Source organism: Pseudochaenichthys georgianus, chromosome 9, assembly GCF_902827115.2.
Source record: "Pseudochaenichthys georgianus chromosome 9, fPseGeo1.2, whole genome shotgun sequence".
Taxonomy (NCBI): domain Eukaryota; kingdom Metazoa; phylum Chordata; class Actinopteri; order Perciformes; family Channichthyidae; genus Pseudochaenichthys; species Pseudochaenichthys georgianus.
Window position 1 is genome coordinate 7774667 of NC_047511.1, and position 22195 is coordinate 7796861.

Consider the following 22195-nt stretch of genomic DNA (forward strand, 5'->3'; position numbering starts at 1 on the left):
TGTGTGTGTGTGTGTGTGTGTGTGTGTGTGTGGGTGTGTGTGTGTGTGTGTGTGTGTGTGTATGTGTGTGTCTGTTTCATGTATAGGCCTCATACGATAATTAATTTTGTTGGATACATTTTCCCGGAAATTATTGCGATAAACGATAATATTGTCGGCACCGTTGTATGACCATTTTAGACCACTGACATAATGATAATATATAATAATAATTCAAGAACATCCTTTCAAACTGCCAGTCACATCCTCATGTAAATGGAAATGTATCGAGTTCATTTTTATTTATCGTACGATAAGTCAATTAATTGCTTATCGCGACAGGCACACAATAAAACAGTGGAAACAAACATGTCACTTTCATTAGTGAATGCAACTGTGTGTCCTTTATAGTCTGTGTCCAATATTGTGTATTTGTATATATTGTATATATATCCTATATATATGCTAAGGTCCCGCTGCTGACACGATAGCAGTCATTTTGTGCGCAAATGTGTAATTAAACCCATGATATCAAAATCTCACTCCAGCCAGGTACCCAAAGTTGGCAACCCTGATGAATCGCAAGCAGCTTATATATCAATGATGCTGGGCAACTAACAAGCAGGATTTAGATTGATTATGTGTTGTTATTGTTATTTTGGTTTTTATCTGCTGAACCTGACATCAGACATCCTTAGTCGGCTTTTTCTGTATGATATGACTTAGTAGAAATGAGGTGGCGTTTGTGATAAATATTTCATTTAATATTTCATTGAATTTTGGGATATACTAACATTTCATTATGTGACATGTTGACTGTACTTAGTTTTTTTTGTTACTGTTCCGTGTTAATCTGTACTGTACAACTAGCCTAGCGATACTTTTTAATGCTTGATGGCATGCTAGGATAGATTCCTTTGTATTGTAATATACACACTAGTTTAATGATTGTTCTTCAAAGGTATTATTCAGTCTTAAAAAAATATTAGCCTACTGAATAGGCTACTCTACAGCAGTGAATGAAGGATGAGCCTAAAACATGGTCATGCATCCAAAATGTTTATTTTTAACAAAATAAATACTTAATTAACACTTCTTTTTTTCAGCCTCATATGTCAGCCATGGCTGTTCCTGCTGCTGCTGGCGGAGGCTGCTGCTGCTGAAGGAGGTTGCTGCTGCTGGAGGGTGCTGCTGCTGGAGGAGGGTACTGCTGCTGAAGGAGGTTGCTGCTGCTGGAGGGTGCTGCTGCTGGAGGAGGGTACTGCTGCTGAAGGAGGTTGCTGCTGCTGGAGGGTGCTGCTGCTGAAGGAGGTTGCTGCTGCTGGAGGGTGCTGCTGCTGGAGCAGGGTACTGCTGCTGGAGCAGGGTACTGCTGCTGAAGGAGGTTGCTGCTGCTGGAGGGTGCTGCTGCTGGAGGAGGGTGCTGCTGCTGAAGGAGGCTGGTGCTGGCAACGGCTGCAGGTGATGACTGCTGAAGGAAGAGGAGGCTGGAGGCTGCTGACGGTGGACCGGGAATGAAGATGCCAAGTACATCGATGGCAACGAGTAAGGTGTTTGGCAGTGGCCTAGATGTTATGACCTTCGGTGCAGAGGTCTGTTGGGTCTTCTTTGCCTTCTTACTCTGACTCTTGCTGCCAAGATACCCTTTATGTTTATCCTTCCTCTCAGCCATGATGCACTTTGATGCAATCCTTAACCTCAGCCTGATGTATGTTGAGAGGATTTTTTTCTTCAGGTCATGGCATGAGGGCAGGTTGCTGTCCAGCAACATGGCTTCTTGTTCCAGCTGTGACACTGCATTTGAGGACTCCATGAGGGAATCGCTCATCCTCACACGGAACAGCTGCTCCACGTTCTGAACAAGGGTGAAAACCTCATCAGATGAACGGTAATCTGGCTCTAATTTGGTCTGTGTTGAAGATTTTTTTAAACTTTAGATTAATCAAATTGTGTTGTTTTTTTTAATGCCGAATTAATCCTCTTCTGGTTTCCCAGAGCCCTCTCGGCTCTCTTTCTTAGTAATCTCTCCCTTCTCAGTTGCCTCATTAGTTCCTCCACGTGAGCCCGGTCACAACTGGCCCTTTCATTCCCTTGGAACTCCACCTCAATATCTCCCTGAATCTCTGTAACAATAACAAGGCAATTGCTGTTATATGTGTATGCTGCCTTTACATGTGCACCTATTATCATTTAAGGGTACACTACACTCCTATAGTGACATTCATCTAAGTTCGTCTATTGGCAAAGTTAAAGTATGAAGAAATCTGTAGATTATCTACATGTGGTATATGAGTCTTCAGAGAATCCATGAACCCTGGTAGTTTTGAAGCTGTATAATCTGAAGGTTGCATTAGGAGTGTAGTCTATCCTTGAATTATATAACATGGGAAACATTGTTAGCTTCACATACCAATGTTTGATGTGCCATAATAGGTGTGGTCATCATTCCTGACATTAACAGCTGGAGGCATACTCCTTGACTGTTGTTGTCTGTTGACCATTGCCATCCATCTCTTCCTTCGCTCTACGTCCTTAGGGGAGCCATCCGGAACCCCTTCTCGGATCGATTAGAGCACCCAAATGCTATGTATGACAACTGATCTATTAAAATGCAATATAAACGAAAGTGCCATAATATTTGTTGTGCAAACAATTTAACATGCATATTGGTATGTCCTCTGTTCAGTCTGCTACAACTGTATTCTCTCCCCTTATTCACCACTGTTCCTATTCTTGCTCTGCTTCTTAGGGCCCAGGAAGCAGATGAAGAGGATGTCCCTTTCACAAAGGAACCTTCTTGTTTTTTTCAAAATGGTTAGGCTCCTGATGCCCTAGAGTTCTGTATTGCTTTTTTGTAAATAGTTGCTTACCCTAACCCTTCTTTGTAAATAGTATTGCTTTGTTATAAATAGTTGCTTTTTTGTAAATAGTTGTTTGTAAATATTTGTAAAATAACCCCCCCCCCCCCCCCCCCTCCCCCCACAATTGTTGTTCGCACAATTATGCTTCTGTTTTTCACTTGTTGGTGTCCATTGTTCAGCCACTGTATTGGTAAGCAATTTGTTTTGGCCAAAATGTGTTATTCACACTCCTGACTCCAGTTTGATGTGCTGCATTCTCTTCTGAGTGGTCCTGATTTCAGGCAGAGGTCATGGCTTGGAAGCTTTTATATCCTTTAGTGCCTCAACAGAACCTAATATGAATTGCTTTTTTCAGTTTCTCTCTTTTTTTGTATTGTCTCGTCGCTGGATCACCTCCCCCTGGCAAAGTGGCCTCGTCATTTTAATTTGTATTGTTGACAAACCTGTTTTTGTTGCTCTGTCTTCGGCAATCCTAAACTCCGAAAAAATCATTTGTCTCTCAGAATCAAAGGGGAAAAACACAAAAGCATTGTACAGAAGTTAAACCATGCAACAACCCAACAACCAACAACTAACCCTAACAACAACAATACAATTAATGGATTTGTATTATTGCCTATCCTACCGATTCATCATATAAACAACAACACAAACTATATCGAATCAACACAGAATAGCGCGTCAGTCAAGTAATTCCCGGGAGATAAAAGACCAAATAGAATCTTTAGTATTAAGCTCCTATATCTTAAAACACACTTTTATGCATTAGATTCCATTGAACATTTTCTGTTTTTTAAGCGTGTGTTTTTGTGTCTATTGTGTGCACCTTGAAAAGTCATACGCAGTTTGTAGGTGACAGCCCAAAATGGCAACTTATTGGAGATCTCCATGCACTCTCAGAGGGGTGGATCCTGAATAAAATGTTTAAGGTCATTGAAGGAATGATTCAAAGGCCACATCCAAAACCTGCTTACAAAACCCTGCTTACAAACCCTGCTTACAAAACCCTGCCTCCCTCCCTCTCTCCTTCCCCCCCCCCCCCTCCCTCCTCAGCAGAAGCTGCTGAGCTGCAACACTTGAGAGAAACTCTTTAGATCCGGCTGCTTGTGTGGGGGGGAAAGAAGCAAAGAGTTTCTTTCTTTATTTAAAACATTTTGATTTATTTTTAACAATGAAGGAACTTTCCTCTGATGCCTTGCTGCTGTCTTTTACACATTTATGTTTCCTTAGTAGTTTTCTGGACGGCGCTCACGCTCAGGAGGCTGCAGGTGATGATAATGCGCTCCGGCGGGGGTTGACATGGCAACATAACGGCCAGGTTTTCAGCATCCTGAGCGGCGGCTCTCAATACCGGCCGTCCGGCAGGAGGCACACCGGATCCCCCCGACGCAGTGACCCTGTAGTGGTCCTCAGCCGCGCTAAAGACACCGTCCCCGCCGCCTCCGGGGACTCCCCGCGTGTCCCCGCCGCGGCCGGGGGCTCTCCGCGCGTCCCCGTCACCAGCGACACTGCCCAGGTCCGCGCGATGATGCGCCAGCACCCGCGGCCTCAGCAGCAGGCGACTGGCAGCGACAGAGACTCTGCCCCGGTCCGACGGGAGGACATGATGGTCGGAGATGATCCATACAACCCCTACAAGAATTATTATAACTACTACAGCTCCTACTACAGAGCCAGGGCTCAGCCCCGGCACGGGTACGGAACCAGCTACCATCAGAATGGTATGTCAAACGTTTTGTGACCAAAAAAGACATAATAATACACAGATAATAATACACACACAAAAAAACGTTTAATTTATTACATTTTTTGAATTTGTACATTAAGTTAGAAATATCCTGAAAGGATGGTATTTTCTCTAATGGTTATTAGCCTACTATACACCCTGGTGTAAAGTAATTGAGTAGATTCAATTACTGGCTACTTAAGTACAATTTTGAGATATTCTACTTTACTTGAATATTTTAACTTTTTGCTACTTTGTCTTTCTACAAATCAGAGGCCTAAGTACGTGTATACTCCAATTCATTTAGTTACTTTACAGATTTGGATTAATGATGCGAGATATAATCAACATAAAACTTGAATTACCTGGAATAAATTCACAATCTACCCTGCAGTATGCAAAATAACATATATATGATTATGAAATGGAACAACTTGCATATTGAGTACTATAGGACATTTTGCTGAAAAGACTATTGTAATTTTCCTTGAGTAACATTTTGAATGCAAGAAATGTACTTTACTCAAGTACAATATATGAGTACCTCTCCCACCGGCTGGTTATTGGAGACTGAAGAGCCGATATTTTTATTTAACATGTGTTTAGTTTATAGTTTATCCTCCATTAAAGCTCATAAAATGCCCGCTTTATAGGCTTTTTATGACTTCCGTAGCTAAACCCCTCAAATAAAATCATGCAGATGTGTCAGTTTTTACGTCTGTCATTAAATTCAAGATATCTTTTAATGTGTTTTGATGATTGGTCTATGTATTTGGAAAACTCTTGCGATTTAAGCAATGTCATGTTGTGATGCGTCTTTTGCTCCCACACTGTAAAAAAACATTTTTTTTTACAGTGCACTGTATTCTGCTTCAGGACTTCCCGTCCTTGGTCTCATAGTGAGAACTGAGCTGAGGTAAAACCAGGATCCACGTCCCTTAGCATGTGATGTCATTTCCTAACACAGTCGAATAGTAAAAAGAAATCAAGTCCTATATCTTTTTCTGACATTTTTTCCTTAACTTCCATGAAAAATGTCACGGGGATAAGGAAGATGAGAAGGAGAATTAATCAGGAGACCACCGTTCTTAGATAATCGACTGCACTGCAACGTCATTACGATGACTTTACTACAATTGTGCGCAGACAGACTACTTATAATGCCCCTATGCTTCGCCCCATTGGATCTGAAGACAAACACCCAGTTACCTGATTACCAATGTTGTAAATAAAAGTGAGAGGAAATAGTTGCTTGTGTCCACTTGTATAAACGACAGGAATCCAACACTTTATGGAATATGTTCTCTTAAATAGTTTTAGAAACGTGTCACATCTCAGTAAACTGCCTCAGATGTTTATTGATCATTTTACAGTAATTGTTATGTTTGGTTGAAGGTTCAAAACATATTGCACTTTAGGAAATGACAGCCATAGGTGAAACATGCTAAATGAGATCCCTAGATTACATAATCAGCGTGTATCGGTTGTTTCCATTAACGGCTGAATGGTGTAAATGTTGCAGCCACAGGGAATTCTAGGAGACTAATAACTCCTGACCTACCTAGGGTTTGACTCATGGCCTTATCATCACTTTAAATGGATGCAATAGCAGCAACTGCATGAAGATCAGCAGTGAGGGAGGATGTAATGAGATGCTTCATTTCAGTAGAACTATAATTTAACACTGACAATTCTCTGGTACAAGTAAAAGTCCTGCAGTCCATATCAGCTAAATGTACTTTAGGAATTAACGTAAACTATTTAGTTTTTCAGTGAAATTGTCCCTGCCTTTTTTATATATATGATGTTTTGGTTTTTCAACTAGTGTTCATCATCATCGTATATTTGTAGCTTTGTTGCTGTCATTTGAGTTTCTCTAAAAAGTTAACCATTTAGCCGTTAACACTTGGTCCTTCAGTTTATCACAAACATTTAAAAAAAAAACACCTGGGGATAGATGAGTTCCACTGGACGGGAACATGTTAGAAAACTAAAATCCTAAAATAAAATAAAGATGTCAGATATAGGAAGTGCAGTAAGTACAACATTTACCTCTGAGATGTAGTGGAGTAGAACCGTATACTCTAAAGTACAAGTACCTCAAATCTGAATTATGATCAAATGGGCTTGGTTGCATTCCTCGACTGCTTGGCAAAAACATTTTTGTGACTTTATGTCTTCTCAATAAAAAAACATTATGTTTGAAATCAACCCATTACATTGAATTGACCTTCATCAAAAGCGACTAACAAAGCAGCTCTGGCGATTCTTACGGGAGTATTTTGCGGTTCAATATCTTAAAGACGGATTCTCTACATAAACGCTTTCCTTAGGACTGTTTTCATCAGAGATCAGAGCTCCTGTATTCTTATTGTGTCCTGTGTTGCTTTCCGTAGGTCTCCCTGATCTGGTTCCTGACCCGCACTACATCCAGATCGGCACCTACATCCAAAGAATGCCGATGTACAACCTCCGCTGCGCTGCAGAGGAGAACTGCCTCGCCTCGTAAGATAACACACGCCCGGTCTGTATGATGCCCAAATCTCACCAAGGCAAATAGAACAATAGAATAAATAGTTTGCAGTGAAAGTGAAAGGCTGTTCAAATCAGTTATCAGACTGATATGAAACACACTGGGGCCCTGCAGACTTTTATTATATGCTTTAAGACTTTAGCGGCGGGTACGTTATAAAGTTGGGCCATTTTGGATTTAAACATGTTGTGACATAATAAAAGTAAAAGCCAATGCACTTCTTTCCCTATCCTAAAAGCTCAAATGTTTCCCAAGCACAGAGGACCGATTCTTAATCATCTGTATGTTTGAACATTTCCTTTATTTAACTTTTAACACCTGGTTACATTCAATTCCCAATTGATTTAAACCTGGTTCCATGTTATAAGAGTAAATATTCATGTGTCCTCTCCTTGTCGTCTCTCCCTTCTCTCCTTTCCTCATTCATCTTCTATTTCCATTCCTCGTCTCCTCTATATCCCCTCCTCTTTCCTCTCTCCTCCTCCAGCTCTTCCAGTTCTGCCAGTGATTATGACACCAGGGTTCTGTTGAGGTTTCCTCAGAGGGTGAAGAACCAGGGAACAGCTGACTTTCTGCCCAGTAAACCCCGATATTCCTGGGAGTGGCACAGCTGTCATAAGTAGGTGTTGGTGTTAGCAGCTTGATATGAGAATTAATGAACTGGAATATAAACTGTTGGTCCTTCATGTGTTGTTGTTAGTCACTTCCACAGCATGGATGAGTTCAGTCTGTATGAGCTGCTGGACGCTGAGACACAGAGTCAGGTAGCTGAGGGCCACAAGGCCAGCTTCTGCCTGGAGGACACTTCCTGTGACCCGGGGTACTACCGCCGCTTCGCCTGCACCTCACACACCCAGGTACTCCCGTCCCCACACACACACACACACACACACACACACACACACACACACACGCACGCACACACACACACACACACACACACACACACACACACATCGTCAAAGCGGCTCTCTGTGACAGCGGCTTTTTCAATGCTTTAGGTTTGTCAGAAAATGGTCAACTTCAGCCCAATAATTCAAAAAATATGTTATAATACAGTTGAATAAACTCAGATGTATTTTACCAGTTTGTCATGTATTTCTTTTATACAACACCACATGTATATTATCTCCCCCTAAAATACAAGTATATACTAGTATTTGAACTAGGAATTAATGATAGAATATTATATATTTTTTGTTGTCGATTGACACCATTAATTTTAATGTGCTTGTATCTCTATGTGTGTGTGTTTTAAGGGTTTGAGTCCAGGTTGTTATGACACCTACAACGCTGACATTGACTGTCAGTGGATCGACATCACTGACGTCTCTCCTGGAAAATACATCCTTAAGGTCTGTGATTCTACTGGCATTGTCTTTAAGTTATTTTATATTCTCCTTGTGTTTTTCTTTAAATACTCACAAGTGCACAATGGATTCCGGTATGGATAAATGCGCATCGGAACATAGTCTTAAACGAATGCAGTATTTTTCAAAGTCTAATAGAAATACAGTGACCAGCTGTTTGAAGAAATGACTTGGTCTTTTATATATTGAATAATATATTTGGGACGTGTTTATAAATATAACTGTCTCAGTATGACCAATATGCATGGAGCTGAGTGCCACGAACAGGAAGTCCCTTATAGCGTGGGACTAACGCATTGACGTTTTGTGTGATTTGATAATATTAAGAAAAACATTTAACACCACCAACTTATCCATTACACTTCAGAGGGTGCCCTCTTGACTGATGTTGTGTTGTGCTGGCAGGTGACAGTGAACCCCCGGCAGCAGGTCCCAGAGTCCAACTTCAACAACAACGTAGCCCGCTGTGATGTCCAGTACACCGGCACCGCCGCTCACGTGTCCGGGTGCACCATGACATCGTAAGACACACCTTCTTCTTCTTCTTCACAGATCGAGCTGGTTGATAACAACATTTATTTTCTTCACATATGGGATAATTTAACTGATAACTCTTTATATTGAGTAGACTCTTGGACAATATTCCTGAATTTAACATTTTGACTCTAAAGCATTCTTTAGGGTTATCAACTGTAAATATTTTTAAAGAGGGTTTTTCAAATGTGTGTTGCTCTTTCCAAAAGCTGAAAGGGAGGGACGAACCACCTTTTCAATCTGTGATTGAGACACCTACAGCATTCACCTTATGTAACCCCGGCCCTTAAGTCCTGTTCAAACTATTATACCTTTGTTTCTCTTATGTACAACTACACTATGAAATGATTGTACAGTACCACATCCATCTTCTGTTGGTTACTGACAGGATGACATATCACAAGGGCCCAACATCTTGCATCAGGGCATTTTTTAAATAGTTCTGTAGTGTCTTTTGGATAGATGGCCCCTGCTACCAAAACGCAGTCGGTCAGACTGCGTTTTGACAGAAAGCTCATGTCGAAAATTTAAAATAACTCTCACTGTCAGCGGGTAGAAAAAGGTCCACAGTGTTAACATTTATAAAAACAAGTTAACCCGTGGACCAAAGTCAATAACCTGTTACTGTGCTTTTTGGCAAGCAAACATTAGCTATTTAGCTAGCGAACGTTCTCTATCTATCTATCTATCTATCTATCTGAGACATCTGTCTGTCTGTCTGTCTGTCCGTCTGTCTGTCTGTCCGTCTGTCTGTCCGTCTGTGTGTCTGTCTGTCTGTCTGTCTGTCCGTCTGTCCGTCTGTCCGTCTGTGTGTCTGTCTGTCTGTCTGTCTGTCTGTCTGTCCGTCTGTCCGTCTGTCCGTCTGTGTGTCTGTCTGTCTGTCTGTCCGTCCGTCCGTCCGTCCGTCTGTCTGTCTGTCCGTCCGTCCGTCTGTCCGTCTGTGTGTCTGTTGTCCGTCTGTCCGTCTGTCCGTCTGTGTGTCTGTCTGACTGTCCGTCTGTCTGTCTGTCTGTGTGTCTGTCTGTCCGTCCGTCTGTCCGTCTGTGTGTCTGTCTGTCTGTCTGTCCGTCTGTCTGTCTGTCTGTCTGTCTGTCTGTCTGTCCATCTATAAATCAAGCTAGCTAACATTTGCTATGTATCTACCTGATAAGCAAGATTAGCTACCCGTCTAACAAGCTAGCTGGTAATGTTGCTATCTAGCTAGCTAATAATAACATATTTATTGACAGACTGGGCACCCTCATACAGCCAGCATCACAGCTCCAAATATCGCTAAATATTTTTGGGCGAAAAGATTTATAAAGCTGGCAATGCAATGCAAAGTAAAAGCAATTGCTTTTAAACCAAAAGTGCCAACACATAATACGGCAATGTTGAAGCGCCAGAGATGTACCCCCCCCCCCCCCCCCCCCCCCCCCCAGCCCTAGATCCCACTGATGGTGCTTTCTTAAATATGACTGAAAAGACAAAACAGGGTAACATTCCAACCTTCCTCGTTGTGGTACAAATAAAGGATATTCTTACTTTAGGATCTGAAGATGAACACTTTTGATCAGTGGTTGATTTGTATTCTTGTTTCTTGCAGCTCCTGAGATCAAATCTGCAACATGAGCTTGCAAACCACAACAAAGGAGAAAAAAGGGAATGCCAAAGAAGAATGAAGCTTCAAGTTAACTTGTGATGTAAATAATTAAATTGTGATCAGATAAATGAAACACTGATTGTTAGAACTGGTTACCCGAGTCACCATTACGCCTTTAGATCAGAATGAAAATGAAATGATATGAATTCATGTTGAATGTGCAACGAATGTCAATCCTGGTGCATTCAACAATATTCTGCACTAGATTCATGTGTTACTCTGTATTTAGTTGTAAGGGTTCTGGGTTGCCACTTGTGAATACATCACTTAGTTATCTTTAACATCTTAACACCAAGACTTTTTTTTTCAATTGTTTTATATTACAAATCTTTGCAGCAATAATAATGTTATTATTAAACCTCTTTTCAAAACCAATTCATGCAAACTATATACCTGTAACAGCCTTACAAAAATAAAAGTTTTAAGGGCCAAAGCAAATCAAAAGGAACTGCTTATCCATGTGTTAGGAATATATTTGCTTTATTTATTTGTGTATACCAGGGGCCTATACTACGAAGCTGGTTCAACCTAACCTGGATATGTTTGAGTTAGCCGGTTGGCCTAATCCAAAACATACGCGCTCTCGCTAAACGGTCCTACGACGCTGGTTATCAAGTGGATCGCTCAAGCCAGCCGTTTCCTATCTAGTTAGGTGCGCGTTCACATGAAAGGGGTGGTATTTGGAGCATTCGACCAATCACAGACATGGAGAAGCGTACTGACAGCGCAGCGTCATACTTCCTGAATGAAAAGTCAACTATAATATTAGACATATGAAGAAGTTAAATTAAATATCCATGACTTAAACACTTTATCCAGGATCAAAGCCACAGAGCTGCACCTGCAAGGTGAATACAGCTGGTAAAAGTGTTTGAATGCGTACATTAACAGGTTTATGATATCACTGCCCCGTCTCTAAGACACGATCTGACTTTAATTACATTTGACTCGACTTGAGTATTTCGTCAACTTAATGTGTTGCTTAAAATAATACTTCTGCATACAGTAGGCCTATGTGACACTGTGAGTGTTGCACGGCCCGATACGGCTCAGCTGACTCAGATAAGGAGATATATGATACATTATGAAGTGATATGCCGCGGACTGTACTTAATGTTACTCTGATCCGGTTACTTATGTCGTGGCAGATATTTAAGTAAGCTTTCTTAACGCTAATGTTATAATAGTCAGATTGCTCTGAAGATGGAGGTGATATTCTATTCATGTTCACGTTCACACAGTCGGTGATTTTTGCCGGCCGTCTTTCCTGCAACGGCAGCTTTTCTGTATTTCCTTTCTCCTGTAATATGACTTGATCGCTTTAAACTCCGCACACTGAGCTCTGATTGGTCAGCAGGCAGTGCTTTCACTGAGTTGAGCTCTTAGCCTGCAACCTAACCTGGCCCCGACCCGGTTAGCAAGTTACCATGGAGATCTAGCCTGCTAAAAAGAGAACCAGCTTCATAGGACCGAAAAGCCGGAGTTTTCCCTGAATTTAGCCGGCTAAGCGAAAATCCTGCTTCGTAGTATACCCCCCTGGTGTGTAATTCAGAGTTAGTAGCTTTTATGAATTGGGAAATCTTGTGCCACCTTACAGGAAAAGTGAGTTGCATCATCTGCATAACATTTACTAATTTGATTGTAGTATTATCGAGTAGAACACAGTATTTTGATCAAGTGTCACCTGTCATAATATTATTACCTCTATAAAAGGTCACACTAACATTCAATGTATTTGTTAAGAAATCAGGACACAACAACAACAACAACGACACCAACAACAACAACAACAACTGACAACTGATTGTGTAACTATAGGTTCATGACTTATTTAGATCTTTTGATAAGAACATGTAATCAGGGGTGTTTTAATGTATGTCTCACAAACAGGTGTTGACTCTGGATCCTGCTACTCTAGTTTGTCTCCAGGGAGCTGTCCAACTTTCCAATGGTTCCTTACATTTTGCTTTGAAGCTGGATTTCATGTTTTCTCTATCCACTAGAAAAACATGATAACACACATGGTTAGAGAGTGCAGGGTAAAAATCTATCTTTTAGTTAGAAACATTTTAACCTATGTATTATACAGTATTCGTGAGGACAGTTGTTTGTGAAGTTGACAGAACAAGTTGGTTTTCTTGAGAACGTCATCATTGTCATTAAAGAGCTGAATAGACGACCTTTAGAAACCAGTTGGTCATAATTATCTTCTAATTTGATCCACACTCAACCATTTTCTCATGATCATAGCATAATCATGTTGTGAGGTGACTTACATGCATGGTCTGCCTGTTGCTTCTTATAATTATTTTATACACAATGTGATATATCTGACAATTTACCAACATTTATTATTGATGCACTGTTTTACATTTTAGAAATTCAACAATGGCCGAATCAGTTTCTGTTCTGAACTTCCTGTTATTTCACTGATTGATGTTCATTATTTCTGCTGTAGAGTAGATCTAGATTTCACCAATCACCCTCACCAGAGGAGCATATTTGGTCTAAACCCTGCTTGAATTCAGATTTACAAACTAATACCTTTCACTGTCGTTAATTGTACTACACAACCTGTAACCACACACACCTGCACAGCTGTATAAGCGAGCTCAAACCTGCTTGAAACCTGCTTTACTGCTTGATATCACATAATAAAGCTTGCTTGAATGTGAACACTGTGATTCTGAAAGTGTGGAGCTCTGTGAAGTGGACTACTCTTACTTACTTACTTACTTACTTACTTACTTACTTACTTACTTACTTACTTACTTACTTACTTACTTACTTACTTACTTACTTACTCAATGTATTTCAAATCTACATTCAATGGTTATTTTGGAAGAGCTCTCCAGGTTTTGCAGTACACCAGCCATCATAACCACAGGCTTCATTACAAATCTGAAGAAATATGGAGGTTTCCTCTGTCTCAGGTTTGTCCTATACTTCTGGAAGTGTTGGATAGACAGTTTGACACACCAGTGAGAAATTGTGGAAGTATAGCACTCAGATATTTGTTTCAAGATAATCTGTGTCCCGTAGCTAAGCAGTCATATATTTGAAGAGGAAATATAATGCCCTTGTTTCTACTGCTTGAGATGTCCCACCCCTTAGCCTATCACATACAATATGTTGGAGCACTAGCCAATACAAGCGCATGTATTAATGTCACTTTGTTACGGAAGTAAACAAAGGAGTCAAATGGAGGCGTTTCAGGCAGGGGTCCCCCTGAGAGAAACTCCCTCTGGAGGGAGCTTTGGGATGTTATCCTTAGCAGATCATTTACATGCACTACAACCTCTATAAAACAAAGGGAAATCCCCAAAAATCATAATAAGGCCTCTTTAAGTTTCTTGCTGTAGCTCGATATTCATCATAAAGACATGACAGAATCTATCATCAAGAATGTGTAATAATGGTATTTTTGCATTGTATTCAACTTTGAAGAAGTATTATCTGTGAAATGTGGTCCTTACAGAATAATCAAATGTGATGTAATCATAAGAAAAAGGCCATTTCGAAAAGTATTATCATAATGGAGGGACTGATGGACAGATTGTTTTGAGAAAAAGCTCTTTAAGCACTGTTAAGGCGGGCAATGTTTTAAGCTTAAATGTATTTACTTAATCCCAACATGTGTTTGTTTTAATAATTTTTTCAACTTTGGTTTCATTCAATATGTTTTTTGGATTTGGTTGTATTTATGATGTGTAATTTTAGTTATCATTGTATATTTCTTTTCATATGTTGTGTGTATTTGCATGCTGACACATGATAACATTTGGGACTGCGATAAGAGTAATGCAGGACACCAGAGGCCTGTACTACGAAGCCGGATTTTCGCTTAGCGAGCTAACTTCAGGGGAAACTCTGGGCTTCCGGTCCTACGACGCTGGGTCCGGAGCAGGTTAGGTTCCAGGATAATCAATCAATCAATCAATGTTTATTTATATAGCCCAATATCACAGATACCACGAGGATATCCATCCAGGACCGATGATCCAGGACCACAGCCACGACTCAAGATCCAGGGCTCGCGATCCAGGACTCAGGACCGCAGGATCATCCATGACTCCGGATCCCGGCGTATATATACACCAAAAAGAAAGACATGTGGGGAAGCTGGGTTAATCAGAACATGAGAGTACACCGGTATAGACAGAGAGAAGGAAGAAGTAAGATGTCCCCCGACAAACTAAGCCTATAGCAGCAAAACTAGGGCTGAATCTAATCAGCCCTAACAATAAGCTTTATCAAAAAGGAAGGTTATCATCGTCAATATGAATATTAAAGTCACCTACGATAATTACTTTATCTGTTTTAAGTACCAAACTTGATAAAAACTCAGAGAATTCTGATAAGAATTCTGAATAATGACCTGGTGCACGGTACACTGTAACAAATAAGATTGGCTGCAAAGTTTTCCAGGTCGGATGCGTAAGACTAAAAACGAGGCTTTCAAACGAGGTATAATTTAATTTTGGTTTAGTATTGATAAGTAAACTTGAGTCACAGATTGCTGCAACTCCACCTCCTCGGCCCATGCCTCGAGCAATATGAGTGTTGACATGGCTGGGTGGAGTGGCCTCATTTATGCTGACATATTCTTCATGTCTCAACCAAGTTTCAGTGAGACAGCATATATCAATATTATAATCTGATATTAAATCATTTACCAATATCGCTTTAGATGCTAGAGATCTTATGTTTAAGAGACCACATTTAATCTTCCTGTTTTGTTGCACTGTAGTAGTTGTTACATTTACTTTTATTAGGTTATTATGTATGACACCTCTATTAGGTTTTACCTTAAATTGTCCTTGGGCAGACACACACACCGCTAATATTGGGTATTTTATTGGGTTCGGGATTCCTATGGATGACTGCCTAGGAGAGAGCGCAGAGAAGCGTGTAAGACTGCGACTCTGCCTCCTGGTCTCAACTCCAGTTTGTCATGGATTACGTCCACAAAGCCCTGAAATGTTTGCCGAAATGAGATCTGCACCTTTCAAAGTAGGATGAATGCCGTCTCTCTTAATCAGACCAGGTTTTCCCCAGAAGGCTGTCCAATTATTTACGAAGCCCACATTGTTTGCTGGGCACCACCAAGACAACCAGCGCTGAAATTATGACATGCGGCTATACATGTCATCATTGATCAGATTGGGGAGGGGACCAGAGAAGATTACGGTGTCCGACATTGTTTTAGCATAACTACACACCGACTCCACATTAAGTTTGGTGCATTCTGATTGGCGTAAACGAACATCATTACCACCGACGTGAATAACAATCCTACTGTCGTATGCCAACCTTTCCAAATCCAAAAGAGGTAGGTTTGCGCGCAGCAAATGTGCACGCCCAAATGAGGTAATCAGAAGAAATGGAACCCAGTAATTACAGGTATAAACCATGTATTTAACATATATTGCATCATTTTATGCATTTTCCAGATAAAGTGGTAATTTGGTAAACAGTGACATCAACGATATGTTTGGTCTGTAAAATGCCCGAAAAGTAAAAGAATGGGAGATAAATATCCCAAAGTCTCCACATTTTATTATATTTGTAATGTGTTTCTGGTCCTCTTTCAGTTGAGACAGTGTAGATGAAGGATGTGTCAGGATGTAGAACTCTTGTGTGAACATTAAATAAAGCCAGGTTCATATTCGTGTTTCATGTTGTTGACATAGGTCAAAGGTTTGCACAGAGCGAAATATCTTTGTGTTGCGCCATAAATCAGAAAATAGTGCATTAAAAAAGTAATTTCCTGCATTTTTCTACTGATAAAGTGTGATATAAATAATGTACATGCTTTCAGATTGCTGCAGTTCACTAAACAGAGACATTAATGACATGCTTGGTGTTGAAAATGTCAGAAAAAGTGAAAGAATGGGAGATAAATATCCCCAAATCATAAAATGTTATTATATTTTGTGTGTGTTTGTGGTCCTGTTTCAGTTGAGACACTGTAGGTGAAGGATGCTTCAGGAAAAGACCAAACACTGGAAGTCTTTCAGTCGCCAACATGTGTTTTCGAGACACTGATATTAACGGTAACGATAATAATAATAATTTTGCGAGTCAAAAAGATAAAAATGTGTCGTAAAACTGTGAAGTAACACATTTTTTTGTGTGAAGCGCTCAATGAACTACAACTCTGGTCTTGCACACGTCACCAACACCAAGATGGCCGCCACGTTAGCACATTTCACCTCTTTCTTTCAGAATGAAGTGAAAAGTATTAAAAGAGGTGAAAATCACTACAAGTCTGGGCATGTTGAGAACTGTACATACACAAAAGGGGAGTTAGTCGGTTCCGTAAGAGCCAGCATGCGGGACCGGCTTTACAAGGTTTTGGTGAGTAACACGAGTGAAATGTGTAACGTTAATGTACGCGACTCTGGGATTTGTAGTCTTTCTAGTTGCGTATTTTTCATAGTCTTATATTTCAACAGTTTTAAGACAAACTGTGACTTTTTGACATGGAAATGATTTTTTAAGATTGACGAACGTGTAATTCATGTTACAATTCAAATGGGATCGAAAGATACGTTTTCTCTCTCCATTGACTTCAATACATACTTTTTCAGAAATAAGGTCCCATGGGACGGAAGTAGATGGGCGTGACGTTGCCACTCTATAGTGGTCCGTGTGACGAGTGTACTTTATTTTTGAAGGGTACAATAGTATAAGTGTATATAAAAAAATGTCAAGCACGGATTCATGCTCCAACTGTGACAGTTTCATTCCTGCACTTTCATGAGCATGCCATGTATGTTAACGAGCAGCAGAGAGCAGCAGAGAGCAGCAGAGAGCAGCAGAGAGCGCCACACAGCGGCACACAGTGGGGGTGTTCATGGATATTAATATCAATAATAAAAAACTTGAATAACTCATCACTATAATTTTCATTATAATTTTATGTTATGATATGAGGTAAATATTATTCTCTTTGCTGCTGTACTACAGTGCTGTACGTAAAATGCAAACATATAATCAACAAATATATGATGATTGATGGATAAAAATGTAACCTTACTGACCCAAACTAACAAATAGCCCAGGCCCATCTGTATTTTAAGGTCATTAAAATAACCCCCCACTTTCCCGAAACACTGAAATGATAAACACTTAATAATATTGTTCTGAATGAGCTATAGTTTATAATGAATACTTTTACTTTTGGGCTGTAGGCCTACTGTAGATACATTTGGATGCTAATAATGTCTTTCTTTCAATTACTTAACATTTTAAAGCAGGACCTTTGACTGATGAATAAATAATGAATGCCGCATTCAAACAGTTCAAATCATTCTGTTTGAGCTGTTGGATTAGATAGAACTTTATTAATGTTTATTCATATGTTGACAATATTTCATGGTATACTGTACAGCAGAAGATAGAATTAAAATGGAAACAGTCTCGCACTTGATGCTTATCATTTTTTTCTTGAAAACTGAATAAGCAGGCTACACAACACACTCTCACTCCCTAAGCGTCCAATAGCGACGTTTGGTCAGTGTCCGTGGCGTCCAATTGTGACGCTCCTAGGCTCCTTCAGCGTCATAAAGGGACGCAAATAGCTTTCAACTGATTGCAATGTATTCCCATCTGCGTCGGGATGTGACGCTCATGGAAGCACGGCATTCGTTTATGCCGGCTGCCCTTAAAGGCAGTGTGAGCGTCCATTCACATTGGATAACGGAGAATTGTACACCCGGAAGTAAGTATTCCTGTTACTGTCGATTGATTTTACAGTGATATCTGCACTACTCATCGACTAAAAAACACCAGATTATCCTTGTTAATTACACAACATTGATTGGTTTAAATTGTGTGCAATGCTTTTGTATTTTTCCCCTTCGATTCGGAGAAACAAATATTTTTTCTGAGTAAAGGATGGCAGAAGACACTACACTACCCAGAATCCCCAGCTATCGTTTGGACTACTACACCATGTGCTCTGTTTGACAAACCCCGTTTTTTTCACCATTCATTCCGATGGCTGGCGTCTATGTCACATGATCTTCAAATTTCTCCCTGCAGAAAAAGAAAACATGGCCGAAATTCGTTTTATTCTCGGTAGAAAATGCCTATTTTAAAGTTAGTTTGGCCATTAAAATGCGTTTTGATGTCATTTGATGCGAGAAATATGAGTTGTTATTTCAGATTATGTGTGCAGTGGATGTACATGATCTTTAGTTTGCTAGTTATTACGAAGATTACTTCAGGAAATCGCGACGTTTTCATTGTTACCAAGGTAGGTAACCTACCTAGGGACGCTGCTATCGATATTATTTCTGTTATGTTGTGTAACTGTTTAATGGTGTTATCTTTATTGCTACCCCCTTCCCCGTCAATGTATAGTGTTGGTCCACAGCCTAAACATATTAGTTTAACTAAATCTGCATCTAAAGATAGCCTACGTTATTTTCCCCTGTGCAATTCCAGTCTCACATCTCACAGCACATCGTCATTAACAAATACCGGAAACAGACCGTGAACATTTAAAAAAAATAATAATAATACTTTATTCCGAGTGTGCTTGCTTTTCTCTTTGAAAGTCATCACATAACGGCATTGTAATACACGGTTCGGCTGCATTACATATTACATATCTGCCGTAGTTCTGTATTTATAGAGCCCTGATGAGAAGACAAACAAGAGGAACTGAAAACGTGACGTGGATCATAAATATATCAGCCATTAAACAACATCTTACATTTCTTTTCACACAATACGTCTCCTTGCAGTATCAACACTAATTCGGCTCACTTTTATATTTGATCCAATTGGTAGATAGGCTGTATTTACACCATAAAGGTGCACAGCTGATATAAAGGGACACCTGGTGGTTAAAGCATGTTATTGAATTTAATTATTTTTATTATTAGATATTAATACGATCCCTATAAAGTATATTCATTACTCGTTATTCTCTACTAATAGTTCATTAAAGACTGTATGTAATGACTATTTTGCACATCCCTTTCAAGATTTCATGATTTTCTAAGGTTTATTGACATATCATATAGGCCTACACAACTGTGGTGTAGTTCTGCACTGAATGAAAAACTTGGGTTGCAGGTTCCTCAATAGTGCATTACAAGACATCTATCAATATTTGTGCATACCTCCAGCAATGTTAACTATGTTGAAGCACTTATTTTAACTGATATTATACATAATGTATTATACTCTTATAAGATGTATGTAGATATTTCATCTCCGGCCTTGTCAGGTATTGAACAATCAATAAATAAAGAACACAGAATTGTTGAATATAAAACACAGAATTTATGTGATTATACTAAATGATTTTCAAATAAACACAACTGCATATTTAACTGTTACACATGCTGATGTAACGCAAATGTTCCAACTTGGGATCAATAAAGTATATCTTATCTTAAGCTGATCGATGGCTACTGCCATATTTGCAAAATGTGCCTCTGAACCTTGACAAGTGCATGTTTCAGGCTTATCAATTAATGTAATGTAATGTTATATAGGGGTCACACACATAAGACCAGCTGTTAAATAAAGCTCTTCTGACCTTAGCTGGCATGTGGGTATATATATTAATGCTGCCCATAATGGGCACAAGCAATTTTCACCCATTTATTTATTATATTTTTTAAATGTGAGTGTTTCCTGTCCCCTAAACCTCCAGGGATGTACACAGTTTAATACTGGCAACTTCTTATTATGGAAAATACGAAAACGTCTTTTAAAACTACAACTCCCAGTAGAGACGTGCCATAGAGAACATGTTGCGAAACAGAATAGCCAGCATGTGTAGTTCTGGGGACGGGGTGGGGGAGGGGGGACGCGGTGGACCCGTTCAAATCCAGTTTTGGACAGTCTGCCGTGGTTCCATCCCATTTCAAGTGCTGTTCGAGAATCGGCTTAACCCTCGGAGCACACTCTCCAATCACAGAGCTTGAGGACTATCACGGGGTTTGTCAAACAGAGCACATGGTGTAGTCCAAACGATAGCTGGGGATTCTGAGTAGTGTAGTGTCTTCTGCCATCCTTTACTCCTGGGAATGGATGCTCACATTACCTTTTTTTTTTTTTTTTTTTATAAATCTTTTTATTGGCTTTTTGACAGACATCACAATGGCAATACAGTAGGTACGCATGTATAGAAGACGGTCTGTAGGAAAATTAAATAGTTACCTCGCCCCTCCCTCCCACCCCCCACCCTCACCCCTATGGGCTATGATCACATTATAAACAAGACATAAATCAAAAAGTTACAAAACATTAAAAAAAAAAAAAAAAAAAAAATTGTGACAAGCCCGTTGGCAGCCCACATTCGGAAGGTGGGGTCCGAGCAGGATGGAGAGAATGAGTGATTATTTAAAATCGGAGCTTGGATTGAGGCTCTGTGTAAGCCATGTTGCCTTCTGAATTGAAGCCAAATCTTAATAGTACTGGTAACAATTGGGTTGACTGAGATTTTGTGCGTCATTACGGGAAGTTGGGAGCAAATCACAGAGTGTAAGGAGCTAGAGGAGGAGGAGATCTCCATGTGAACCCATGGTGGGCTGGAGTTAGGAGTCTTGGGGCCAGTCCAGTAAATGAGTCGGTTAATATTAGAGGCCCAGTAGTAGTGACGGAAGTTCGGGAGTGCCAAGCCGCCCTCCGACTTGGGGAGCTGAAGAATTGATTTTTTAAGACGGGCGGGTTTGTCATCCCAAATGAACGCATTTAGTTGACTATCAAGACTGGTGAAAAAAGCTTTATTGATGCAAATTGGGATATGCTGGAAGAGATATAAGAACTTCGGCAGAATTACCATTTTAATAAGATTGACACGGCCAACAAGGGATAAGGGAAGGGAAGACCACCTAGATAGATCCGATTTGCATTTAGCTAAGAGTGGGTGAACATTTTTGGGAAACAGATCTTTAAAGGAGCTGGTGATGGATATCCCCAAGTATCTGAAGCCGTCTGATGCAATATTAAAGGGAAAAGCGGTTGGGGGGAGTGTCTTCGCCAGTTGGTTTACAAAAAATAGTTCGCTCTTTTGGAGATTTAATTTGTAGCCTGATAAACGACCAAACTGCTCAAGGATTGACAATATAGGAGGGAGAGAGGACACAGGATTGGAGACGTATAGGAGAAGGTCATCCGCATAAAGGGAAAGTTTGTGAACTATACCATGGCGAGTGATGCCCTCAAACCCATTGTGGCCTCTGAGCCATATAGCTAGAGGCTCGATGGCTAAATTAAACAATAGGGGAGAAAGCGGGCAGCCCTGGCGTGTCCCACGTTGGAGAGGGAAGGCAGATGATTGAATGCCATTTGTGTTTACCGATGCAGAAGGGGAGGCGTATAAAAGTTTAATCCAAGAAATAAATTTGGAGTCAAAGCCAAATTTTTCTAAAATGAAGAACAAGTAGCTCCACTCAACCCTATCAAAAGCTTTTTCCGCATCGAGTGAAACTATGACTTCGGGGACATTGGACGGGGGCGAGAAAATAACATTAAGTAGCCTCCTGGTATTGAAGAAAGAGTGTCTCCCTATCATAAAGCCTG

At 40.2% G+C, this 22195-nt stretch overlaps 1 protein-coding gene across 1 annotated transcript; it reads left to right on the plus strand.

The window, feature by feature from the left end:
* Positions 1-4011: 4011 nt before the first annotated feature.
* Positions 4012-8994, plus strand: LOC117452879 (protein-lysine 6-oxidase). The gene is made up of 6 exons (XM_034091682.1): positions 4012-4561; positions 6963-7071; positions 7587-7718; positions 7800-7956; positions 8359-8454; positions 8875-8994. The coding sequence occupies exons 1-6, from the start codon at positions 4012-4014 to the stop codon at positions 8992-8994; spliced, it is 1164 nt and encodes a 387-aa protein (XP_033947573.1).
* Positions 8995-22195: the final 13201 nt, after the last annotated feature.

Coding starts and splice junctions, on each gene's coding strand:
- LOC117452879 (XM_034091682.1), top strand. CDS start 4,012: ATGAAGGAACTTTCCTCTGATGCCTTGCTGCTGTCTTTTACACATTTA. Junction 7,719..7,799: donor GAGTGGCACAGCTGTCATAA/GTAGGTGTTGGT, acceptor TGTTGTTGTTAG/TCACTTCCACAGCATGGATG. Junction 8,455..8,874: donor CTGGAAAATACATCCTTAAG/GTCTGTGATTCT, acceptor TTGTGCTGGCAG/GTGACAGTGAACCCCCGGCA.